Source organism: Rhincodon typus, chromosome 5 (genome assembly GCF_021869965.1).
Source record: "Rhincodon typus isolate 14 chromosome 5, sRhiTyp1.1, whole genome shotgun sequence".
Classification (NCBI taxonomy): domain Eukaryota; kingdom Metazoa; phylum Chordata; class Chondrichthyes; order Orectolobiformes; family Rhincodontidae; genus Rhincodon; species Rhincodon typus.
In genome coordinates this window covers 81,672,325-81,698,828 of record NC_063336.1, presented here as the reverse complement: position 1 = coordinate 81,698,828, position 26,504 = coordinate 81,672,325, and the positions used below count along the sequence as shown (strand labels likewise).

General features: G+C 43.1%; 1 protein-coding gene across 4 annotated transcripts in view; it reads right to left on the bottom strand.

Moving 5' to 3' along the window:
* dst (dystonin) overlaps positions 1–26,504 on the bottom strand; it is a 536,191-nt gene that overhangs the window by 346,185 nt on the left and 163,502 nt on the right. Inside the window, exon 8 of one of the 4 annotated variants that reach the window (XM_048596444.1) lies at positions 25,044–25,136. In XM_048596444.1, coding sequence (XP_048452401.1) covers positions 25,044–25,136 — 93 coding nt within the window. Of the gene's footprint in view, positions 1–1,549; positions 2,709–25,043; positions 25,137–26,504 lie in introns of those variants that run through there. The other 3 variants (XM_048596445.1, XM_048596443.1, XM_048596446.1) reach the window with 3 other exon arrangements.

The following is a 26,504-nucleotide window of genomic DNA, read 5'->3' as shown; positions in this document are numbered from 1 at the left end:
GTCAAGTGACTCTTCTTCAGTTCTCTCCACAGAGGCTGCCAGACCTGTTGAGTTTTTCCAGCAATTTCTGTTTTTGCTTCTAATTTACAACATCCACTGTTCTTTTAGTTTTTGATCAATATGCCAATGCAGGAGCATCGATGATGCCGGTGGGGTCATCAAACTCTCTCCATTGAGGCCAGAGAGCTGCCGGTGACTAGTGATAACCTCAAAGGCTTCGCCAACACTTCCCTTCCCTCACTACAGCATGGACTCGCTGAGATGTAACTCTCACAGTCATATCCATAAAGTCCTCTCTGGAGGGGGTTCCCTTTCCACAAAGAGGGCTTGACATCTGTGGACATAGTCAATTTTTAACGTCCTGTGATGCTGCAGCCAGCAGCTCTATTTATACCTTCCATATACTCTTACCCCACAAGCAGTCTCCTGCCTCATTCAGCAGCTCCCAGGGCTGTCAGGGCCAGACTTGCTGAATTTCTCCAGCACTTTGTTTTTGATAGGGGTCCTCTTACTTGATTTCCCATTTCTCAAGTCAGCCCGCTTCCTTAATTGGACAGGGGTCCTGGAGGCAGCTTCATCATTGGCTGCCTCCAGGAAAATGGCAGGCAACACCCTACCATGGCCAATTTGAAGTTCCTGACCGATTGTTGAGGCCACATTCTGGATATGACCCAACTAAGATAATTCAACATGGTGTTGCCAATTCCAGCAAAGAGCAATACTAGAGACCATTGATATACAGTAATTACCAAGAAATCCAATAGGGAGTTTGTTTCAGAAAATTTCGAATTCACGGCCACCAAGGGGTAATCAAGCTGAATAACGTAGGTACATTTAAGAGGAAGAAGGGAAGAAAATATTGGAGGGATAAATTAATGCAGGGGACATTAATACGGACCTTAATAAATTAATGTCTTTATTGATTAATGTACCATCATTATAACAGGATTAGAGATGGTAAATTAAAGGTGTCATTAACTGATGGTACAAAGACAGGCGATAATTAGGGAGTGAACTAATGAGTGGTATGATCTGGAACTGTCTGGTAATGAGGGTAGTGGAAGAAACAACGAATTCAAAGAGAAACAGCATACAGTTGAAATAAACTTGCAGGGCAACAGTGAGAAAGGTATGGGACTAACTGGATGGCTCTCTTCAGACAGCCAACATGGACTGGACAGGAAAGGTATAAACGGATATGGGCCAAACATGGACAAATGGCACTAGTTCAGTTTATGAAACCTGGTCGGCAGGGACGAGTTAGGCTGAAGGGCCTGTCTTCGTGCTGTATGAATCTATGATTCTATATGATGTAGATTGAGATGCTGTTTAACTTGATGCACAGACATGAAATACAATTGTTGCTCTGTAAACATCTCTGTAATTTTAAAAAAAATTGGTGCAGTTTACTCCTCGACACATATTTAATAAAATCAATTTCCGTAGTAATTTAATCAAAGGCCTTTGCTGTGAATGGGAAAGGTTGGGGAGTAGGGGGTGAAAGTCAGGAACTCATTACCTCATTGATCAGTGATGTGAAAATACTCACAGCTGAATACTTATGTCTGCTCCTTGCCGACTCCCTGGACACTTTTCCAGACAGAGGCAGCAGCCTGCTTCCCGGTGCTGTGGGAGATGAGTCACTGCAGTCAGTAGCTACTTGCTGCCTCTTTGTCTGAGTTCTGAGGACCGTTAACGGTGGTTTGTGAAGCGACAAGCCAGGTAGGTCTGTCAAGACACGGTCATCGCTTCCAGTCTTATAAAACTCACGATCGAGAATATTGCCCAGACTTCTGGACGGATGACAGTCAAACTGCATTTCCATCTCTGAGCATGGGACAGGCCATACAACCGTGCTCAGGCTGATGGCTCTTTTTGGCTCAAAGGCCAGACGGCAGCAGTCAAATGGGTCACCCTGGACTGTGCCGTGCTTCGACCTCCTCTTCTTCCTCTTCTGCTTCTTCACCCGGGCCAGCTCGCTGCCATCGGCCACACATTCCCTGCTTGCTCCATCCGATTCCACATCCCCTTCAGACTGATACAGAAAACAGCTGCCCGAAATGGAAAGGGAGGAGGACCCTCCGACATCACTGATCCTGCCATCTACAGCTCTGGTTAAATCATTCCTCTCACCATAAGGACCAGCTTGGCTCTGTCTCTGGGTACCGTCACCACACCAGACACCTTTATGCACTTCTCGGCTGATACCTTCCTCCAAGGTATCACCCAGCACAGGAGCCCTGGCTGCGGTCTCTCTGCACCACTCAGCATCCCTCTGCTGGATAACCTCTGGTGGAAACGGCAGCTCCTTGTTTTTCTTCTTCCTCCTCTTGAGGTAAAGTTTGCTGCGGGGGTAAGGAGATTGATCCAGAGGAGCCTTAGCAGGGTCTAATGCACATTCTTCTTTTTGTGCTCTCACACATCCACAAGTGTTTCCCATTCTTCTCAGAAGGAGTAGAAGGCAGTCTTTGCGAGCAGAACCAACACCTCACAAATGTTTTTTACCCAGTTGAAATCCTTGGCTGCAGATTTATCCATAACCAGAAATTATTCTCACTTTCTCTGTTCCTCTCCAGTCTGTTTTTTCTGGCTGCCTCTGTCTCCTTCTCTATCTCTCTCTCTCTCACACACACACACACAAACACAAACACATACATAGGCTGTCTGTCCTTCTCCTTCACTCTTTCTGTCTGTCTTTCTCCGTCACCACTTCTCCCTCTGTCTCTCTGCCTTTCTCCTTCACCCTCTCTCTCTCTTGCAGGCTGCCTGTCTCTCTCTCCCTCGATGCGCAGCCATTTTGCATTTGTGAAATGTTCATGCAGCCAATGATGGCATTTAGCCCAGAAAGGGCCTGTGTCTGATCAGTCCATAACCAGCCATGGTTACAGCAGTGGAGTGTGCTCGGAACTGCACTCATTCAGTGGGTGTACAGTAGGAGCACCCAGCGACTTTGCTGAAATTTAGCAGAGACTCCGTGCCATGAGATAATGAACGGAAAACTCCCAGATTAGTCACAACGTTTTGCTCCTCTCAAAACTGCAACACCAAGAGAAGTGGGTTTAAGTAATGCTTAAGGAATTTGCAGCAACCTTTGAAATCATTAAGCTATGTACATATAGAGAGCAAACAGTTTGGTGCTAAAGAAATACAGTCGGCATGAGAGTGGGGGAGGCGTTTGGCACCTTTACCAACCACAGACTCTTAGGGCAGAGAAAAGTGTCTTCGAATAAAACTAAGTTGTGATTTAAATAAAAATCCTCCTTAAAACTTTATTAAATGATAATTAACATATTCCACATTCCTAATTAGCATAATGAAATCATTAGCATTCCAACTGTGTCGAGAGGAAGCAATTGGACTTCAACCTTATTCCCTGTTCTGATTTAAATATATTTATATTACATAACAGGGAAGGCAGACAGAGAGAGAGAGAGAGAGAGAGAGAGAGAGAGAGAGAGAGACACACACACACACACATTTTCCCTCAATGAGTTTTACATCCTGCATAGTAACAGATTCACAAGTACTCTTTGCTGATTTGTTACTGCAAACTTAAAAGTTCTCTCCCTATAGGCTCTGCTGATAATAGGACCGCTGGGAGAGTGTTGGAGGGATTCCATGAAAACAAAACCCATAGACTGGCCCCTGAGACAATCAGACCCTGGGAATTCATGCTAAGGCAGCTTCCACAGCCAGAGATGCGATGCTCCTCCAGCAGCTCAGTATCGGTTCCTGCAACAGCCTGAAGTCCCCATTGTGGGCTGTACAGCCAATCTCTCCCCCTCACTCCCCCCGCCAACCTACATCATGATACGTCACCCTGCTCCACTCCACCTTACACTGAGCCACTTCATCTGCGCAGCCCATCGTAACATCATGTCAGCCAATTGCCTGACCCTCACAGTCTCACAAAAGGTGCTTATATAAAGCTAAATCTTTCACTATATTTCTCTTCCTGTCTTTCTTTCCAACACAAACTCTGATATATAGAGTCCATAACTGAAAAAGAATTGCATTTATGTAGCACCTTTATGACCAATGTCCCAGAGCATTTTACAGCCAACAAAGTCCTCTCTTGAAGTATTGTCATTTTTGTGAACTGGAAATATTGTTGTTGCAAGCAAGTGGCAAAAAGAATGCCTCCACCTTGTAGTCAACTATAAATTGTGGTTAGTGGGACAAATCTAACAATACGAAAGAAATTTCCATTTATAGGGGTCACATAAGGTTGCATACAGTCTAAACGTCACCATCTCTCTCTCGCTCTGTTGAATCCGTGTCAATAAGTCAAAATAACAAGAATGGTTGAGCCTATTCCTGGACATCACGTCATATGACCTTCAGGCCCAGTCAAATCATTGCAACCTTCCATCTTCAATAGAACTAAGCAATGGAAGCATTTAAAGGAAGCAATTCTCTTTAAAATACATCCCTTTGTTTTGTTTAATTCCCATATGATTTAAATAAGCCGTTTGTAGCTGTGTCCTGCAGATTAATCTTTAATTCCTGGCCATAACCTTAAATACAGCTTAAAAGCAATAAATCTGCAGATGCCAGATGTCTGAATCTGTCAATTTGTGTCAGACCATAAGAGACACAGTACCATCACTAGTCCAATTTTTAAGAGCAACTGGAGAGGTGGTGACGGTGTAGTGGTGATGTCAATGGATTAGTAAGCCAGGCTAATGTTCTGAGAACATGGTTTCAAACTCCATCACGGCATATAGTGACATTTAAATTCAATAAAAAGCAAGTCTAATGGCAATCATGCAACCATTATCAATGGGCAAACAACCCATCTGGTTCATTAATGTTCTGTAAGGTAGGAAATCAGCGAGGAGTGACTATTCTCTTTCAGGAAGAAAGATACATGGTGGCTTAATGACTTAAGAAATCAGGCAGTAGTGGTGGTGGCCAGCCCGAACTGTTCAAACTGACCCCAATGTCTCAGTACTCAGTTACATCTTCAGCATCCTGACACTTCACCAAATTAATTCCGCAGGCAACTGTCTATTCAACTCATCAACTCAATCTAGCCCAAACACTTGCACCCTCCGGCCCTTCCTTGTCTAGTAACTCTAGCGGAAAGATGATGTGTAAAGATTTGAGCAGTAAGATCAAACTGTTAGAATTCTGCATATAATTTTGCTATATGTAACATTACCTGAACATACTTACTGGTAGATATCATTGAACCATCATGAAGAAGAAATCCTGTCTATGTTTGTGTAGTCCTTCTCAATAGTTACACAATTGGAATTTATTGCAGTCTGTGCACAGAAAGAAACATCTGTACTGCATCAGTATATGTCAAGTTTGTACCATAGTCGGTCTTGTAGGACAGTATGGTGGCACAGTGGTGGGCAATGCTGCCTTACAGTGCCAGGGACCCAGGTTTGATTCTAGCCTTAGATGGCTGTCTGTGTGGAGTTTGCACATTCTGCTCCTGTTTGCATGGGTTCCCTCCCACAGTTCAAATATGTGCAGGTTAGGTGGGTTGGCCATGCTAAATTGCCCCATATTGCACAGACTAGGTGGGTTAACCATAGTAAATGTGGGATTATGGGGATACGGTGGGATGCTTAAGGTTATGTGTGGTTAAGGTTATGTTTACGCTTGTCTGTGTTTGCCTTGGGATACTATGGTTACATCGTCCCAGTTAAACTGATGGCCTTCATTGTCCGAGTATACTGATATTAAGGAAAGGTTGTCGTGTCGTTTTGCTGCATGTTCGTGTATTCTGATGGCTAGTTTCCTTCCTGTTTGTCCGATGTAATGCTAAAACAACAAACATAGACACGCATTGGAATTTCTAGAGTCATGGTTCTCAACCCATAATGTAATCAACAAACATACAGAATTGGACCCCATATACAAACTCATACAGAACAAAACCGGAAATGACACTACTCACCAAAACGAACCAGACAGTATAAATTCCAAATGGAGTAGAACAACATCGCTTCATCGGAGGCCTCACTGATGACGTTACCTAGCACGGTGACAGAACATCTGAACGAAAACAAACCAGCTCGGTGAGCAAGTCAACAACCTCACCCACAGCCCGAGCTACGGATCTTTGCTAAAACCTTAAACACCTTACGGGTGCAACAAGCTAAAAATTCCCCAACAATGGGAAACCTTCACCAACCGACTGAGCTCTACCCGCCAACAACTTCACTTTCTCCACGAATGCCTCAGGAACTAGGTACTGCCCCACAGTGTGAAGTACAAACCTCCACTCAACAACCCACAGGCATAAAAAATAGCTGGACAGAACGGATGCAGAATGCTATGGGTAATGATTAATGATGCCCGTAACCAACTCTACAAGTATGAACGGGAAATTTCGCGCCAAAAATCACAGTATGTAAACACTATGGACCAGCAATGGACTACAACCCTAGAACAGGCCATCACCATCAAACAACACACGACCAAAACTAAGAGACACAAGCTACAGGAGAAACTTACCAAACTAATCCACCACAAATATAAGGTCAACAACAAACCGGACACATAGATAAGAAACCTATCCAGCAGCCAACTCACAGAAACTGAGAAAGCTGTCCTATTACACAGACTGAACTATAACCACAAAGATGCGAACAGAACAGACGTCATGGCTGCCCTGGAAACTACATTAAAAGACATCAGACTCATGGACGAAACACAACAAGCCATCTGACAAACTATGATCCCCACGCTAAGCAGAGAGAAAAGCACTAAAAAAAAAACTCAAGAAAGACAAGAACATTATAATCTGACCAGCAGACAAAAGATGCATGACCATCATTATTAACAAACCAGACCACATTGAGAAAGTAGGAACTGCAGATGCTGGAGAATCCGAGACAACAAGGTGCAGGGCTGGAGGAACACAGCAGGCCAAGCAGCATCATAGGAGCAGAGAGGCTGACGTTTCGGGCCTAGACCCTTCATCAGAAAAGGGGGAGGGGAAGGGGGTTTTGAAATAAATAGGGAGAGAGTGGGAGGCGGATAGAAGAGGGATAGAGGAGAGGATAGGTGGAGAGGAAACAAACAGGTCGAAGAGGCGGGGATGGAGCCAGTAAAGGTGAGTGTAGGTAGGGCGTTAGGAAGGGGATAGGTCAGTCCAGGGAGGACAGACAGGTCAAGGGGGCGGGATGAGGTTGGTCGGTAGGAGATGGAGGTGCGGCTGAGAAAGCACAGGCACTGCATGCAGATACAAACAAACACTTACCAACAGGTGGTGATAGACCCAACACTGCAGCTAGGTAATAGGATCACCCAGATACTGACGAGACAAAAGGATGCAGGATAGCTAACCAAGACAAACTGCATGAGAATGAAACTAGAAGGCATGAACAACCCCCGCTTCTATGGACATCGTAAAGTGCACAAACCAGTCATTCCCTTCAGACCCATTGTTTCCCTACTGGGCACACCTTCACAAAAACTGGCCAAGGACCTACAACAGAGACTGAAACACCTAGTCAACAGATCACCCCATTCCACCCACTCAACTCAAGAATTCCTCAATATCCTCAAGAACATAAGAATCAGCGATAACAAGTTTATGGTATCCTTTAATGGCACAGCATTATTTACATCAATTGACATCCCACTAGCCAAAGAAACACTGGCCACATTACCAGAGAAAGGAAGAACGTAGAGCAGCAGCTCCACCAGCAATGACAACATACTCAAATTATTAGAGCTGTGCCTCCCCACACACTTCGTCTTTAATGGTCAAGTATGCAAACAGATCAATTGCACATCCATAGGGAGACCCATCTCAGGACTCATCGCACAGGCAGTCATGCAAAGACTAGAACACACTACCCTCCCCCTCATTCAACCTAAACTATGGATCTGGTACGTGGACGATACATTTGTCATTCTTAAACACACCAAACTAAAAGAGATTCACCACCTCATCAACAACCTATTCACTGGGATTAAATTCATGAGAGAAGAAGAAAACAACAGTCAGCTTCCGTTTCTGGATGTCAGAGTTGAACGTATGACCAACGGGGAGTTCCAAACTTCAGTACACTGGAAAGCAACCCACACCGACCAAATCCTCAACCTCTACAACAACCACCCCAATGTCCACAAACAAAACTGTGGTTAGGACACTATTTAAATGGGCCACCACTCACTGTAACATGCCAGAACTACGCAGGAAAGAGGAAGAGCACCTATACAAAATCTTTGCTATGAAAGGATATCCACGCAACTTCATCCGCAGATGCCTACTAAATAGACAACAAGAGGACACAGTATGCCCTAACATACTGGCCATACTGCCCTACATCAAGAACATATCAGAACTGACAACAAGATTCCTAAGACCACCAGGAATCATGGTGGCACACAAGCCCACAGCCACTCAATGACAAACACTCATAAGGATTAAAGACCCCATTCCCACAACATGCAGAACCAACGTAGTTTACAAAAGACCATGCAACGACTGCCACAAGCATTACATTGGACAGACAGGAAGGAAGCTAGCCATCAGAATACATGAACATCAGCAAGCAGCAAAATGTCTCGACAAACTCTCCTTAATATCGGCACACTCAGACAATGAAGGCATTCAGTTTAACTGGGACAATGTAACCACAGTAACCCAAGACAAACATAGACACTCACAGGAATTCCTAGAGGCGTAGTTCTCAACTATAATGCAATCAACAAACATATAAAATTGGACCCCATATACAAACCCATACAAGACAAAACCGGAAATGACACTACTCACCATAACAGACTGGACAGTATAAATTCCAAGCAGAGTAGAATAATATCGCTTCATCGGAGGCTTCACTGATGATGTTACCTAGCATGATGGCGAAACGTCCGAATGAAAACAAGCTAGCTCGGTGAGCAAGTCAACAATCTCAGGGTGGGATGCTCTTCGGAGGTCAGTACAGACCCAATGGGCCAAAAAGCATCTATCTGCACTGCAGGGATTCTATGTTTGTAGATATAAGATAGTCCTCGAATCTTAATCAAAAATCCTAATTCTCGCCTCACATCACCCGCCCACCACATCCCCACTCACCATTGCCCTCTCCCATCCTTCCCACGCATTGCGTTCTCTTCTGAATTCTCACAGCGAGCAAAGGCCCAGGGGAGTGGTTGTAAGAGGAGGAAGGGAGAGAAAGAAACTGTGAGGGACAGAGTCGGGAGAAGGAAGCAGCAAACTTGAGAATCTTGAGAATGGAACACTGTGCTTCAAGGTGGTGCCAATCCGGTCATGCACACTTTGTCAGCCCAGACACAGGAGAAATGTAAAGCAGAAGTTCCAAAGTTCATTATTGTATCCAAGATCATACATTGATTTCAACCCCTTGAAGATAATACTTGTGTATAAGTCAGCCCCCTACCTTTTAGTAATGTGTTGAGATTAAAAGGTTGACTCTTATGCAAGTATACTGGGGTTTTTTGTTTAAAAAACTATATTCTTGCCTTCAAACAACCACCGAACCTTAAAAAGACCATTGTTTGCAGCAAAGCAGCCAGCCTTCAGGACAACATTGACCACAACACCACACAACCCTGCCATGGTAATCTCTGTAAGACATGTCAGATCGTTGACATGGATACTACCATCACATGTGGGAACACCACTCATCACGTGCACAACAGATACTCATGTGACTTGGCCAATGTTGTCTATCTCATACGCTGCAAGCAAGGATGCCCCGGAGACATGGTACATTGGCGAGACCATGCAGATGCTACGACAGCAGATGAGTGGACACCGCACAACAATCGACAGACAGGAATGTTCCGTCCCACTGGGGGAACTCTTCAGCGGCCAAGGGCATTCAGCCTCTGATCTTCAGTTAAGCTTAAGCATCCTTCAAGGCAGACTTTGTGACACACAACAATGCAAAATTGTTAAGCAGAGGCTGATAGCCGAGTTCTGCACCCATGAGGATGGCCTCAACTGCAATCTTGGGTTTATGTCGCGCTACAGATAACCCCACCACACTATATACTCACAAAAACACACTTACATGCACACTCATACACTCACACAGACCCTCCCTCTCCCTCACACGCATACTCACTCTCTCTCTCTCTCTCTCTCTCACTCACACACACACTCACCAACCCCATGGGGTGAATTACTTCATCCAAGATGTTTGTGTATTTGCAGATACATTCTGTTTTGTTCAAAAAAATAAAACCAACCTGACTCCAGGTTAAAACACAGATTCTAAACAAGACCTCACAATTAAAATGCATTGTCTGACCTGAGCTTGTATACACTGTTAAAACCTTTAATTATCTCAGGACAATGACTTAGAAGAAATTCTGGGATTTGCATTTTAATCAATTGAAATCTGAGTCTTCTTTCTAATGATTAAAGATTCAACAGGAGGCGGTCAGTGTTTTAGGGTTTTTACCTTTCTGCATATAAATTCTGCATCGGTAATACCTCTTCTTCCACATTACACCTGAGGAAGGAGCAGAACTTAAAAAGCTAGTGTTTTCAAATAAACTGTTGGACTACAGCCTGGTGTCATGCAATTTTTGATTCTGTGATTTAACAGATAGCTCTGAAGCAATTTCATTTTCATGTGACCTTTCAAACTGAGGCTGTTCATATAATTAATTTAGCATTGATCTGATTGCTAAAAACTGCTCATCAGATTCAAGAACAGCTTCTTCCCTGCTGTTATCAGACTTTTGAATGGATCTCTCAAATGTTAATGTTGAATTCTCTCTCTCCCTCTCTGCACCTTCTCTGTGGCTATAACACTGTATTCTGCACTCTGTTCTGCCATCTGATGCACTTTGTGTGGCACAATCTGCCTGCAGAGCATGCAAGCAATGCTTTTCATTGTACCGCAGTACATGTGACAACAATAAATCAAATCTAATCAGCTGGATCCTATACACCTTTCCAGGAAGTTCAAATTCCACACAAGTGTTAAAAGGACAGAAAAGATTTCAGTCCACAAAAAAAATTTGTTGCCAAATGTTGTAAGAAGTAAGGAAATCCATATAAAATTTGAGAATATTCTTAGTTAACACAGTGTGGAGCTTGAGGAACACAGCAGGCCAGGCAGCATCAGAGGAGCAGGAAAGCTGACGATTCGGGTTGGTACTCTTCTTCAGAAATGGGAGAGGGGAAGGGGGCTCTGAAATAAATAGAGAGGAGGGGGGGTTGGGCTGAGGAAGATAGGTGGGATGGTGATAGCAGGTAGGTAGTGGCGGGGATTGCTCAGTGAGGTGGAAGGAGTGGGTAGGTGGGAGAGAAAACGGACAGGTCAAAGAGGCGGGGATGAGAGGGAGGATTGGTCTTGGGATGAGGTCGGGGGTGGGGAGATTTTGAAGCTAGTAAAGTCCACATTGAGGCCATTGGGTTGTAGGCTTCCAAGGCAGAATATGAGGTGCTACTCCTCTAGTTTCCGGGTGGCATCATTGTGACACTGGAGGAGGCCCAGGATAGACATGTCGTCCAGGGAGTGGGAAGAGGAGCTGAAGTGGTTCACGACTGGGAGGTGTTGTCGTTTGTCACGAACCAAGTGCAGGTGGTCTACAAAGCAGTCTCCGAGACTCCGCTTGGTCTCACTGATGTACAGGAAGCCACATTGGTAACAGTGGATACAATAGACCACATTAGTGGATGTGCAGGTGAACATCTGTCTGATGTGGAAGGTTTTTTTGGGGCCTGTGATGGAGGCGAGAGGGGAGGTGTAGGGGCAGGTGGAACACCTCCTCCGGTTGCAGGGAAAGGTGCCGGGGGTGGTGGGGCTAGTGGGGAGTGTGCAGCGGATGTGGGAGTTGCGGACAGCGCGGTCCCTATGGAAGGCAGATAAGGTTGGGGAGGGGAATATATCCTTCGTAGTGGGGTCAGATTGCAGGTGGCGGAAGTGGCGGAGAATGATGCATTGAAGCCGGAGGTTAACGGGGTGATACATGAGGACAAGGGGAATTCTGTCTTTGTTTTTATTGTAAGGAGGGGGTGTGAGGGCAGAGGTGCGGGAAACACAAGAGATGCGGTCAAGGGCGTTTTCGATCACTGAAGGGAGGTAGTTGCAGTCCTTGAAATACGAGGACACCTGGGAGTGGAACGCCTCCTTTTGGGAGCAGAGGCGGCGGAGGCAGAAGAATTGGGAGTACATCGGGAGTGGAACGCATCCACATCAGCAGTTCGTAATATCTCTGAGAATATTCTTAGTTCCTTTGATCCAGTCAATACAGTTATCCCTTGTTTAAAGCATGTTCTATTCATGGTTTTCATTGTTTAAAACAAACCAAAGCTGCCTTCCCCTGAACTCTCACTATTAGCAGGAGCAAGTAACAGACAGATGGGTTTAGGGAGAGAAGAAGAAAGTGATGTATAAGAAAATTTTCTTATTCAGTATGTGGATGTACCTATTAGAGAAGGATAAAAACTTGGCCTTCTCTTGGGAAATAAGGAAGGGCAAGAGGCTGAGGTGAGTACTTTGGCCCCAGTGATCATAATCCTATTAGTTTTAAAGTAGTTATGGAAGAGGATACACCTGACAAAAAAGTTAAAGTTCTAGATTGGAAGAAGGCCAATTTTGACAGTATTAGGCAAGAACTTTCAAAAGTTGATTTGGGGCAGACATTCACAGGTAAAGGGATGGCTGGAAAGTGGGAAGCCTTCAAAAATGAGATAACGAGAGTCCAGTGATAGTATGTTCCTATGAGGGTGAAGGGAAGGCTGGTAGGTGTAGGGAATGCTGGGTGAGTACAGAAATTGAGATTCTGGTCAAGAAAAAGGAAGCATATGTCAGGTACAGACAGCAGGGAATGAGTGAATGCCTAGAAGAGTATAAGGGCAGTAGGAGTATCCTTAAGAGGGAAATCAGGAAGGCAAAAAAAGGGTAAGGAGAATCCAAAGGGATTCGACAAATATATTAAGGACAAAAGAGTAACTAGGGAGAGAATAGGGTCCCTTAAAGATCAGCAAGGTTGCCTATGTGTGGAACTGCAGAAGATGGGGAAGATAGTAAATAACTATTTTGTATCAGTGATTACTGTGGAGAAGGATGCAGAAGCCAGAGAACTTGGGGAAATAAATAGCGTTATCTGGAAAAATATCCATATTACAGAGGAGGCCAAGCTGGATGTCTTAAAACACATAAAACTTGGATAAATCCCTGGGACCTGATCAGGCATACCCTACAACCTTGTGGGAAGCTTGGAAAGTGATTGCTGGGCCCCTTGCTGAGATATTTGTATCATCAATAGCCACAGGTGAGGTGAAAAAGACTGGAAGTTGGCTAACATGGTGTCATTATTTAAGAAAGGCGGTAAGGAAAAGCCAAAGAACTATAGAACCAGTGACAGTAGGAACTGCAGATGCTGGTGAATCTGAGACAACAAGGTGCAGGGCTGGATGAACACAGCAGGTCAAGCAGCATCATAGGAGCAGAGAGGCTGACGTTTCGAGCCTTGACCCTTCATCAGAAAAGGGGGAGGGGAAGGGGGTTCTGAAATAAACCAGTGAGCCTGACATGATCAGTGGGCAAGTTGTCAGAGGGAACCCTGAGAGACAGGATTTTATAGGTATTTTGAAAGGCAAGAACTGATTAGGGATAGTCAATGTGGCTGTGCGTATGGGAAATCATGTCTCACTAACTTGATTGAGTTTTTTGAAGTGACAAAGAGGATTGATGAAGGCAGAGCGGTGGACATAGTCTATATGAACTTCAGCAAGGGATTCAACAAGGTTCTCCATGGTAATCTGGTTAGTAAGGTTAGATCACATGGAATACAGGGAGAACTAACCATTTGGCTACTGAACTGGCTCAAAGGTAGGAGACAGAGGGTGGTGGTGGAGGGTTGCTTTTCAGACTGAAGGACTGTGACCAGCGGTGTGCCACAAGCATCAGTGCTGGATACATTGCTTTTCGCTATTCATATAAATGATTTGGATGTGAAAATAGGAGGTATGTTTAGTAAGTCTGCAGATGACACCAAAATTGGTAGTGTGGTGGACAGTGAAGAAGGTTACCTCAGAGTACAACAGGATCCTGATCAGATGGGCTAATGGGCTGAGGAGTGGCAGATAGAGCTTAATTTAGATAAATGTGAGGTGCTGCGTTTTAGTAGGGAAAATCAGGGCAGGATTTATACACTTAATGGTAAGGTCCTGGGGAGTGTTGCTGAACAAAGAGCTCTTGGAGTGCAGGTTCATAGTTCCTAGCAAGTGGAGCTGCATGTAGACAGGGTAGTGAAGAAGGCATTTGGTATGCTCACCTTTATTGGTCAGTGCATTGAGTATAGTGGTTGGGAGGTCACGTTGTGGCCAACTAGACATTGGTTAGGCCACTTTCTGAATACTATGCTCGATTCTGGTCTTCCTGCTATGGGAAAGAAGTTGTGAAACTTGAAAGGGTTCAGAAAAGATTTACAAGGATGTTGCCAGGGTTGGAGGGTTTGAGCTATAGGGAGAGACTGAAAAGGCTGGGGCTGTTTTTCCTGGAGCGTCAGAGGCTGAGGAGTGACCCCTCAGGATAAGGTGAATAGTCAAGGTCTTTTCCCCAGGGTAGGCGAGAACAAAACTAGAGGGCATAGGTTTAACGTGAGAGGGGAAAGATTTAAAAGGGACCCAAGGGGGAACATTTTCATGGAGGTTGTAATGAACATGCAGAGGGAGTGGCGGAGACTGGTTCAATAACAACATTTAAAAGGCACCTGAGTTGAAAGGGTTTAAAGGGATATGGGCCAAATGCTGGCAAATGGGATTAGATTAATTTAGGATTTCTGGTAGTCATGGTGAAGTGGACTAAAGGATCTGTTTCTGTGCTGTACATCTTTATGACTCTAAGTTAATAAGTGTGGTATGTGATGGAAGTGTATTTTTGGGTCAGTTTGGCTCAAGGCAAACCAGCACGTCTTTAGCAAAAAATTGCAGAGTCAGTCATGATCGCAACCCACACTTACTACGTTTCTTATTGGCAAGTCACGATAATTGAGCACATTTTCATTTCTCACACCTTTTACTTTTACAAACACATTAGCAGTATTAAATAAGAGATAGTTGCACCTCAGATATTAGTTTAAAGCTGTTGTGTGTTTTTTCTTTGCTTCACTGCAACCTAGAGTCTCAAAGAAGCCTTTAAACTGGACTTAAACATAAGATGGGGGGAAAATCACCTAACTTTGTATGTATCTTTTTTTGGAACAAGTGGAATCTCCTGTTAGGCAGTTCAGAAATATGATTAGTTTCAACTTGCACACATTAAACAGACACTGAGAAAGCAAAGAACTGATATTTATATTTCAAAACGTCAATTTCTAAACTTAATTTAGAGCCATTTTTAAAAATGCATTTTTCCCCAAGTGCCACCATCTCCAAATTATAGATACACAGCACATCCTATGATAATAACAAAATTGACCTGCCTGAGGGTTAATGCCCAGGACAATCCGGGAATTCACCTAAAATAATCACCCATCTTTCTTACAAGGCAGACAAGGCCTTGGCTTAACATCTTATTCGGAAGATGGTGCCTCAGAAAAGACTGATCTCCTTCCTTTTGTAGAGTCAGCCTAAATTTTTGTTCAAGTTTCTACAGTGGTTCTTCAACCTGTAACCTTTAGACACAGAGGTGAGTTGGAGGAAGCAAGAATCAAGAAATTTATTGCTGGAAAGCAAGTCAGCTGATGCTGCATTTTAAGTGGGAGATCACATGATATCTAATGGCTTTATTTCTGAGTGAAGGCAATCTCCTCATTGCCACATGTAACTGCTTAAGTCATGACTCCAAGCCATGCTAGAATGAGTAATTCCTCACCAAAGACATCCCTGTCATTAGTCATTTGCTCACTTTTCTACTGCCTTAAGCTGGTAACAAGCCCACCATTTTGTGATGACCCTCTGAAACCTCCAATACTTTATACCTTTTCTAAAACCAAGAGGCACCCAGATGCATTTATTTAAAAATCTTCAGAGGGGTAATCAATATAGTTGAACATCACTAGGTCTGAACACAAGGAGCCTTGTTCAGCCCCTGGAAACACTGTGTGGTCATTTTGCAAAACAGGAAATTTGCATCTCTAATTTCATATGGCAGCCCGACTTAAATTGTTTACATAAAAAGAGAAGAATATTTGACTTTTCTCCCATGAGGCCTTGGTTAAGGAGACTGGATATTAAAAAAATCTCAGAAATAATTTATTACCATGAAGGAGAAGGAGACTTTCAATCAAAATTTTATTTTCAACTTTTATAGTGCTTTAAACCTAGCAGAATATTTCAAGATGCTTCAGAATAGTATTGACGAATAAAACCTGATAAAACCACATAAGGAGACATTGGAACCAAAGCTGAGAGACAGATATTACTTTCAAAGAGAATCGACTAATGGCAGCCTGAACGTATAGATATCATTATTGGATCATGTACAAAGAAGTGTGGTATCTTGGTATCTTACAGTGTAGAAATGAGTTTCAGGCCAACTGGTCAACAATAGTGTTAATGTTCAACTCCAATCTCCTCCAAACTATTTCACCTCACCCTATCAACACATCCTTCTATTATTTTCTCCCTCGTTTTTATTGAGGTTCCTTTTAAAATCATGCATGCTGTTTACCTCAACTAGTCCTCCTGACAGTGATTGAGATGTTATGGAGTCTTTTTAAAAGTTTGCTGATGATCAGTGCTCTATCGGAATATTCTCAGATAATGAAACAGTCGATGCCCTTGTCCAACAAGACACCTAGATAAAACTCAGGAATGAGCTGGTAAATAGGCATTGAGGATCTCCAAAAAGAGAGAATCTAACTACCTCCTCTTGATGTTGAACTGCATTATCATTATTGAATACTCAATCATTAACATCCTGGGCATTGCTACTGACCAGAAACTGAACACGTGCAACCATAAATGCCATGGCTACAAGTTCAGGTCTGACGCTAGGGATTCTTCCATGACTAACTCACCTCCTGCCTTCCCCAAAGCCTGTCCACCATCTACAAATGGTAAATCAGGAGTGTGATAGAATATTCTGCAAATGCTTGATGAGTACAGCTCCAACTACACTCAAGCAGCTTGACATCATCCAAAACAAAGCAAACTGCTTCAGTGGCACCTGATCCACCTCCAATGTTCAAACCCTCCACAGTGGCAGCAGTGTGTATCATCTACAAGATGCATTCAGACAAACCAGGAATTCTTGTACATCTGGAGCAGATAGTGAGCAGGCTCGTAGGAACGCTACCAACTGCAAATTTCGCTCCAAATCTCTCACCATCCTAACTTCAATTTATATCACCATACCTTCATTGTCACTGGGTCAAATTGTAGGACTCTCTCCCTAACAGAACAATGGATGTAGTTTCACCATAGTGACTTTTGAAGTTCAAAGTTTATCACCACTTTAGAAAGGGCAACTAATGGTCGGCAATAATACCACATTAGGATGTCCAGAAACTATTACAAGTAAAGGAAAGGACAATTGTAAATGTCACAAAGACTGATGAGTATTTCAACAGCTGGTGAACTGGGTCACTATAAACAGGAAAGAAATAGGAGTTAGAATGTACTGTTTGGTTCATTGAACCTGCTTTGCCATTTGATAAGATCATGGCTGAAATTCAACCTTTGTTCCACTCTCTTGACTCCCCTGGATTCCCTTAGAATCCAAAACATCTGTTACTCTCAGACCTAAATATACTCAACAATAAAGCATCTACAGTTCCTTGGGCTGGAGAATTTCAAAGATTCATAACAGTTTAAGTGAAGAGGTTTCTTTCAATATCAGTCCTAAAAGACAAACCCCTTATTCTGACACTGTGACCCATTTCTACTGCAAGCCCTCTTAGAATCTCGTGTTCCAATGAAATCACTTCTCAGAGTGACTGGCATCAATGACCCAATAGAAAAGTCCTTGACAATTCACTGTCCACATGAACCAAGGATACTGGATATTGACATTCAGCACTCGGGTTCCTGAGTGCTTATGAACAGCATTTATTCCAATAATCATTTCTTCCTCCTTCATGGTCATCACTGAAGCAATGGCAAAAGCTAGAACCACCGATAAATTTCTTGACAAAACATTCACTCTCAATTTATATAGCCATCCCTCCATTAGACCAGTGACTATTGGAAAATGAGTTGGAAGAACTGCGTGTTTATTGTCATACTTGGAAATGGAAGGATTGGGTTAAAGAGCAAGAGGAAAGATTGACGGATGCAGACCAGTAATGGGCTGATGAACCATTAACAAAGACTCAGTGGAGATCCAGTTTTAATGTACGGTTTCTTTTGTTCATGTTAAGTCTGTTGTCCATATCTACTTTTCTCACAAAATGAAGCAGCTTTCCGATCCCCATGACCTTGGACAAACTGCAGGCCTGGAAACAAGCTTTTCCAATCTTCACTCAAATGGGGACCAGACACAAAAAAAAACCTGACTGCATGGAATGTAATATTGGCAACAATCATTTTGTGCAAGAAATTATTGAATCAGTCAGGCTGCAACTGTGAAGAAGGAGATTGAGTTAACCCTTTAGGTCAATGACATTTGGTCATAATGTAGCCCAGCAATTACAAATAGAATGTCCCCATCCCTTATACCCACAGGTGATAGCTGCCTGGCATTGCTGTGCCTGTCACCTACCTGCTATCGCTGGTATTTTACCAGCAGAGTAGCCAATTGACCCTGGGCCAATTCACCTGCTAAAGTGACCCATTAATAGTTATTTAAGGTATTCTCCTGCTACAGCTGGTCTAGCTCTCATTTCCGCAAATGTCCCCAAGGAACTCCCCTGCCCACATTACTCAATAGGGTCCTGACAAGATCCAGGAGTGTACCTCAATATCTGACAGCAGTCTCTGCTCCTGGTAAGATTACTACAATTAATTGGCCGACAGATCTTGGAATCATAGAATCATAGAATCCCTACTGTGTGGAAGCAGGTCATTCGGTCCATTGAGTATGCACACCCTCCAAAGAGCATCTCACCCAGACCCACCCCATCCCTGGAACCCTACATTTCCATGGTTAATCCACCTGACCTGTGCACCTCTAGATACTATGCGCAACTTAGCATGGCAAATCCACCTTGCCTGCACATCTTTGGACTGTGGGAGGAAACCAGAGCACCCAGGGGAAATCCATGCAGACATGGAGAGAATGTGCAAACTCCACACAGACAGTCGCTCGAGGGTGGAATTGAATCCTGGTGCTATGAGACAGCAGTGCTAACCACTGTGCTGACCAAAGGAGACACCAACTCCCCAATTTGTACTGCTTTGTGGGGAAGGCAATGGAATTCCCATGGTGAGTAAATGAAAAGGCTGTACTCTTATTAAAACCTGGCTGGGCCTACCAGACCAAACAGAGGTCAGCTCATCCCTCTTGATGTCCAGGTTTTGAGGAGGTGGGGAACAGGAGCAGGAGCATAGCCACCTGTCCATTTCTTAAACTCCATACTCCCTGCTCATGCAAGTTGGTTGACCTACTTTAAATCGATATCTACAAATCTACCCTGAGCTAGTAGATGGCTCAAGGTTTTTGTTCACTTGGGCATCTGAGTAATGTATGAAGGATTAAAATCCTCAACAGACAAACACTGAGTCATGAAGATATTTTGTACTTTGATACAAACACTGAATGATAGCTGTTGTGTTTGTATGACATTTAAGCACTCAGAGCTTTTATGAGCCAAACCACATCTTTCCCACCCACTGGACTGAATGCATATAATCAATGTATAATACCTTACTGCAACATCCTAATCCTAACACAACAATTTCAAATTTCAATTTATTTTGGTCTCACTATAAAACTTAGCCTGTTGACAGCAATCCATTTTTGAAATCCAAAAGCCATAATTTCACAGAAATAGGACAACATTTGTTTCAAGATGAAACTGTCGAGTGCACACAGCTCTCTTGGTCACTTCAGCAGGTTATTACACCACCAGACACCAACTCTGCTCGAAGTCACCCAGTTCCAGCCAGGCTAAGCAGGAGTTGGTGACCTTGTCCTGAAGAGATTTTGAACATGTCTAAGACACCAAAGACGAAAATTGTTTTTGTTTTGTCCTACCAAGCATTTGTTGTCCAGGTCTCACCTTAGTGGGGGAGTGCATTTGGACTGTCATCTGCATCATGTGTTCAGGTATCTGGAGAGGGACTTGAATCCACAGTCGTCAGCATGTTAATGACTAATCAATGTTATCTACTATTTATTTCATCTTAATCATTCAAGTACTGGCAAGGTAAACATTTATTGCTCATCCCTCATTATAGTTGAAAAGGTGTGGCTAAAGTATGTTCTTGAACTCTATTTGCTATATTGATACCAACAGTGTTGTTGGGGAGGCAGTTCTAGAATTTTGATCCAGTAACAGAGAAGCAACGATGATCTGGTTCCAAGTCAGGATGACATTTGGCTTGAAGGAAAAGTTGCAGGTGGTGATGTTGCCTTTCATCTGTTGCCCTGGTCCTTCTAGGCGGTAGGAGTCACAGGTTTAGAAGATATCGTCAAAGGCGGTTCAATGAGTTTCTGCAGTGCATCTTGTAGATAGTACATACTGCTGCCACTGTGCATCAGGGGTGGAGGGAGTGAATACTTAAGGTGGTGGATAGCTGCCGATCAAAAGTGCTGCTTTGTTTTTGACTTCAGTGTCATTTGCAGGTTACATGTATCTAGGTAAGTGGAAAATATTCCATCAATCACACTTCTGATTTATGCCTTGTAGATGATGGACTGGCTCACAGTTAGGGAATCCAGGACTAGAGGCAGTGTCAAAAAGATTGAGCCAGGCCTTTCAGGAGTGAAGTTAGGGAACGCTTGCTCACACAAAAGGTGGTACAAGTTTTCAAGTATTCTGCAAATGGCAATTGATGCTGCATCAATTGTTAATTTTAAAACTGGGATTGATATAGTTTTGTTCACCACTGGCATCTAGGAATATGAAACAAAATCATTTTGGCGCAGTTAGCCATCAACTCACTGCATGGCTGACCAGGGTCAAGCAAACAAACAGTGACCTGCAACTCTTAAATTTCTTCAATGGTGACTCACAGGATATGGATGGTGGGTGTTTGGATGAAAGTAACGCAGTTGAACATTAAGGGAGATGGATTGGGTTATTGGTTATGGCTATTGCCTGGTACTTGTAAAACAAAATTCAACATTAATCTCATACTCACTGATGAATTTTACCCAAAGGGAAATACCATGAAAATAAATTACATTATATTCATACTTTTATAACCAATAAACTAAAATATTCACAGGATAAATGTTGGAGTGTGGAGTGGCATGAGGGAGGATGAAATTGTCATGAATATACTCAACATGAATTGGGCAGCCTAGCAGTAAAGATAAAATTTTGAGAGAGGATTTATATACAAAATTCAAGATTTGCATCTCTAGTTCACATCAGTGAGAATGTTACACAGGAAACTGCCCATTAGAACAGATTATCATAGTATACTCTGAAGAGAATTCTTTCCAAAACGTCCCCTTAGGGATTAGGCAATATGTTTAGAGCCTGTCACAATTTATCAAAAAGGAGGAAGTTATGCATATGGACAAACAAAAGCCTGCAGTGTTGATACAATGAGTTGTGCTTAAGCTCAGAATCATTATTGCTCCCAGACTGCTAATTCCTGGCCTTCACCAGGCTGGTTGAACTGCCCAAGTTCGGCCAGCAGGAAACTGCTGCAGCTCAACATGTAAGATTGATCAGGATTAAACTGTTCAAATACAATGTTTTTAAAATGTCTCAGTTCAAAGATGACTTTTTTAAAATGTCTGTGAGAATTGGTCTACACATTGGGCGTAGCACACTTGCACAATATGCTGCTTTGTCTAGTCAGAGAATGGCACTGCATACGTCTAGAAACAGAGCTGCTTTTCTGTATCAAATGCCTTGTATGTGTTATTTTAATCATTATACTTTTTGACTTTGTCCTCAATCTGTAGGAAACGAATGAGTCCCAAACAAAGGCTTGTTCTCCTGACAGGCACAGGCATCCAATCACAGTGCTGATACAGCCATTGATGTCACACCAATTCTAACTAGAACCAGACACTTGAGTCAGTTGTGGCTCAGAATGCATAATCAAGGGGGAATGGCCAGTTTTAAAATGGGACTTTTTGCGCACTTAGATGAATGTAAAATATGCTATAACATTACTTCAAAGAACAGGGAAGTTCTCCCTGTTGCCCTGACTACTGTTAGTCTTTCAGTCAACACTGAAAACATTAGCTGGTCGATTATCTAATTGCTATGTAAATTCATAGAATTCCTATTGTGTGGAAGCAGATCATTCAGCTCTTCAAGTCCACATCGATCCTCTGAAGAGCATCCATCACCACCTCCCCTTACCATATCCCTGTAATCCTGTATTTCCCATGGCCTATCCACTTAGCCTGCTCATCTCTAGACACTATGGGCAATTTAGCATGGCCAATCCATCTAACCTGCACATCTTTGAATCACAGAACAGAATCCCTACAGCGTGGAAACAGGCCATTTGGCCCAACAAATCCACACCGCCCCTCTGAACAGCATTTCACCTAGACCCATTCCCCTACCCCTGAATTTTCCCATATCTAACCCCCCCTAACCTAAATATCCCTGGGCACTATTGGCAATTTAGCATGGCCAATCCACCTAACCTGCACACCTTTGGACTGTGGGAGGAAACCCACGCAGACACGGGGGAGAATGTGCAAACTCCACACAGACAGTTACCCGAGTTTAGAATCGAACCCAGGTGCCTAGTGCTGTGAGGCAGCAGTGCTAACCACTGAGCCATCGTGCCGCCCTGCTGCATTTTTAAAATTACACTTCAACAAAGCGTTTTAGTGGGTGAGAAGCATTTTGTGAAGTCTTGAGGTTGTGAAAGGCATGATACAAATGCAAGTTTCTTCTTTGATTTGCAGATAGCTGAGTCGTATTAAATATCACTCAAGGAGTTAATATACCAATGGGAAAATAGCAATGTGGCTATAGCTCCTTGTTCCAGAAAAGGGAGGGCTGAAGGATAAATTTCAGATTATGAACATGTTCGAAATGGTGGACATGGGAAAATGCTGCACTTACAGGGAGTGCAAAATTTGCCAGGACTCATAAAATTGCCGCTAATAAATCGAACAGGGAATTCAGGAGAAACTTCACTATCCAGAGTGTGATGACTGTGTGGAACCTTTCAACACATGGAATAATTGAGGCAAATGTCATACATAGATTTAAGAGGAAATTAATTAAGTAGATGAGGGAGGAAGCAATAAAGAATTTGATGCTAGTGATAGATGAAGAACAGCAGTAGGAAGCTGTGTGGATCATAAACACCACAGACCAGTTGCCCTGTATGACCTACACTATGAATGCTATTTTTCCATGAAGTGATTGATAAGATTGAGAATACAGGGCCACGGTCTTGTCAATAAAAATACAACGTTCAAAGTCCGGAAGTGGCCATATCAATGAAAAATTCATATCAAGTAAAGCATTGTAAACCAGCTTCTGACTCAATACAGCTGCTGCTATAACACAGTGGGCTCTGTTGGAAATGTTCTGTACTAGCCTCAGTTTCAGTGACAGCTTTGCATTTAATTTGCTTCTGGATTTTTGAAAAAGTCCAGTAATTCATACAATCATAATACAGTTACAGCACAAAAGAAGGCAATGCACTCCATCTTGCCCATGTCAGCTCTTTCTAACAGAATTCATATAATCCCTGACACCCCAGTTTTTTCCACATTGCCCTGCAATGGCTTTTTCTTCAAGTAATCATTCATTTCTCTTTGGAAAGTCATGAATTAATCTGTCTCCATCACAGTTTCAGGCAGACATTCCAAATCGTTAATCACTCACTCCGTCAAGATTTTCCCGAATGCCATTGCTGCTTATGCCAGTCGCTTTAAAATCTCTTTTATCCCTTTTGTTTTTATTTGTTCCTGGGATGATAGTATAGAGTGTCACTGGTTAGGTCAGTATCTATTATCCATCCCGTTTTCACCAAGGTAGGAATCCCACAGAGCTAGAGATCTAAGTGGCTAGAAGGATTAGAGGGGAAATGGAGAAAATCCTTTTCACACAGAAGTCAGTAAGTGTCTGGGATTTGCTGCCCAGTTTAGCAGTGGGGGAAGCAACTCTCTATTCATTTTAAAGGATCTACACCTGAAGCCCTGTAATCTGTGAAGTCTATGGACAAAGTGCCTGGAGAAGGGATTAGAATAAGTGGTCAGTTTTATTTCTTTTGACTGGTGCAGGCACAATGGGCTGATTGGCTCATTTCTCTGTTGGACCTTTTTAATGAGACGCAAGGGGTTTCAGACTGGCAGGGGTCCATGTGTGCCTGTGGGTGGAACCTTCTGCTCTTGGAGGAGGCAAGCTTGGGGGTGGGTAGAGCATTGCATTCAGCAGCGTGATGGCCTAACCAAAACCCCACCACCCTCTTATCTCCGCCAAGATGACATTTTGGGTGGACGCCTATGGCTAACACTCCTATCCCACCACCAATTCAGATCCAGAAGTGTTCAATTAAGGACCACTGCAGGCAAACCTGTCATCATGTAGCTTTCATGATAGCTGCTATCAAACACTCACAACCTCCCATTTCCCTTCTAATCCCTTTACCAATCACTCTCAAATCTGTGCTTTTTGGTAACTGGCCTCTCCACGAGGGGAAACAGATCTTTCCTAAGAACTCTATCTAAGTCCGTTGTAATTTTGTACATCTCATGTTGCTTGAGATATCTCAATAGTATTGTCTTGCACCTTACCTTAGCACTTCTCACCTCCTCTTTATCTCAGTTCAAAGCTCAATCACGTCCATTTTGTAAAATTGGCATCAATCAAATAATAATCATGAATTCAATCACAACACTGAAGACTTTCAAACACTTCACTGGGAAACCAAACAGTAAGCACAGAACAACAACATGGTAACTTCAAAAAAATGAAATGTTTTAATACCAATAGTTCCTTAATAAAATGTACTCTGGACTGAAAGAGCCAGAACCATTAATGCTGGAAGTTAAACTGAGCCAGCACAAACATATTGAAGAGGAAAATGAAAATTGTACCTGAAAGTGCAAAATAATGGTCCAGATCAGCCCCAACGTTAACTTGGGATTTCCATCAGTGATGTCATCATTTCGGATGTTCACCAATTTGACCTGTACCCAGAAAAACAAAGTGAAGATTAATTCAACTGTCCAACAAAATACTGAGACAGAGGAGTTCATTTGTTACCTTATCTATTGCACAGTTGAATAGTAAGTCCACCCAAATGTAAAGAATGGTCTGAATACCTGACATTAATGTTTCAGAATGTTGACAAAAAAAGGGAGTCCTAATTGCACATATAAACAGCAAGGTCAGAAGAACTTTGGCAAGTTTAACGTAACCAACATTTTTCCTTCATGCAATTTTCTCATCAACCTCCTCCTGAACTAATGTTCATTATCCAGGATTAGGTCAGCAAATGTAACCTCAGGCAGGTAACTACTTCAGTTGCACTAGTTTGGACACTGGTCGATTCAACGCCTTGGTGTCCCCCGGCACTTCTCAACCTTTCTGAAAGAGCAGAGACACTGCTGGGTACAGGAAGAAATCACTTGGGGGTCCATGCTGAGAACTGTAAATCCAAATCCTGTTCTCAACTGATGCCCAGGGACTCCCACTTTGAACAAGGGTCGCTGAGCAGTAAAACAGAGATGGCAAATACCTTTCTTGCCCAGACTAGGGACAGACTTCCAGAAGTTACTGATTGGTGTGCCATACCAGGAGCCCATTCAGCCGACCATGCCCCACTGTTGACAGCTTGGAGGTTACCATTGACCAGAAGGTTTAGAGGAGATATGAGGATTCCTTTTTAACCCAGAGGGCGGTAGAAATATGGCATGCGCTGCCTGAGAGGATGGTGGAGGTAGGTACTCTTGCAACATTTAAGAAGTATCTGGATAAGGACTTAAAATGCCAGGGCATAGTAAGCTATGAATCAAGTGCAGGTAAATGGGATGAGTGTAGTTTGGTGTTTGTTGGTCAGCATAAAAATGGTGGGCTTAAGGGACTGTTTCTATGCTTTATGGCTCTATGACTGAGTTAAATATCTGTCCACTGAGTCAGATTCCTTAGTGCTGCACTTTTGAAAGTTATTTCTGAACCTTCTGTCACCATTCTCTCAGATACGCATTCCAAAGGACAACTTCCTTTGTTAAAATAAATATTCCCCTGGCTCGTCTGTCAATTGTCTTCAGCCTATCTCCTCTGATTAGTCATCTCCCTACTATTGTAAATAATTTCTCTGTGTTTGCTCATTTAAAATGCAACTTCCTTAACTCCAAGGAGAATTCCAGTCTCTCCAGGGAACTGAAGTCCCATATCCCAAGCAGCATTCTGGTATATCTTAATGAATCTCTTTTGTATCCCCACCAAGGCTTGATCACATCCTCGATAAGAAGGTGCAGAGCTGGATGAACACAGCAGGCAAAGCAGCATCAGAGGAGCAGGAAGGCTGACGTTTCGGGCCTAGACCCTTCTTC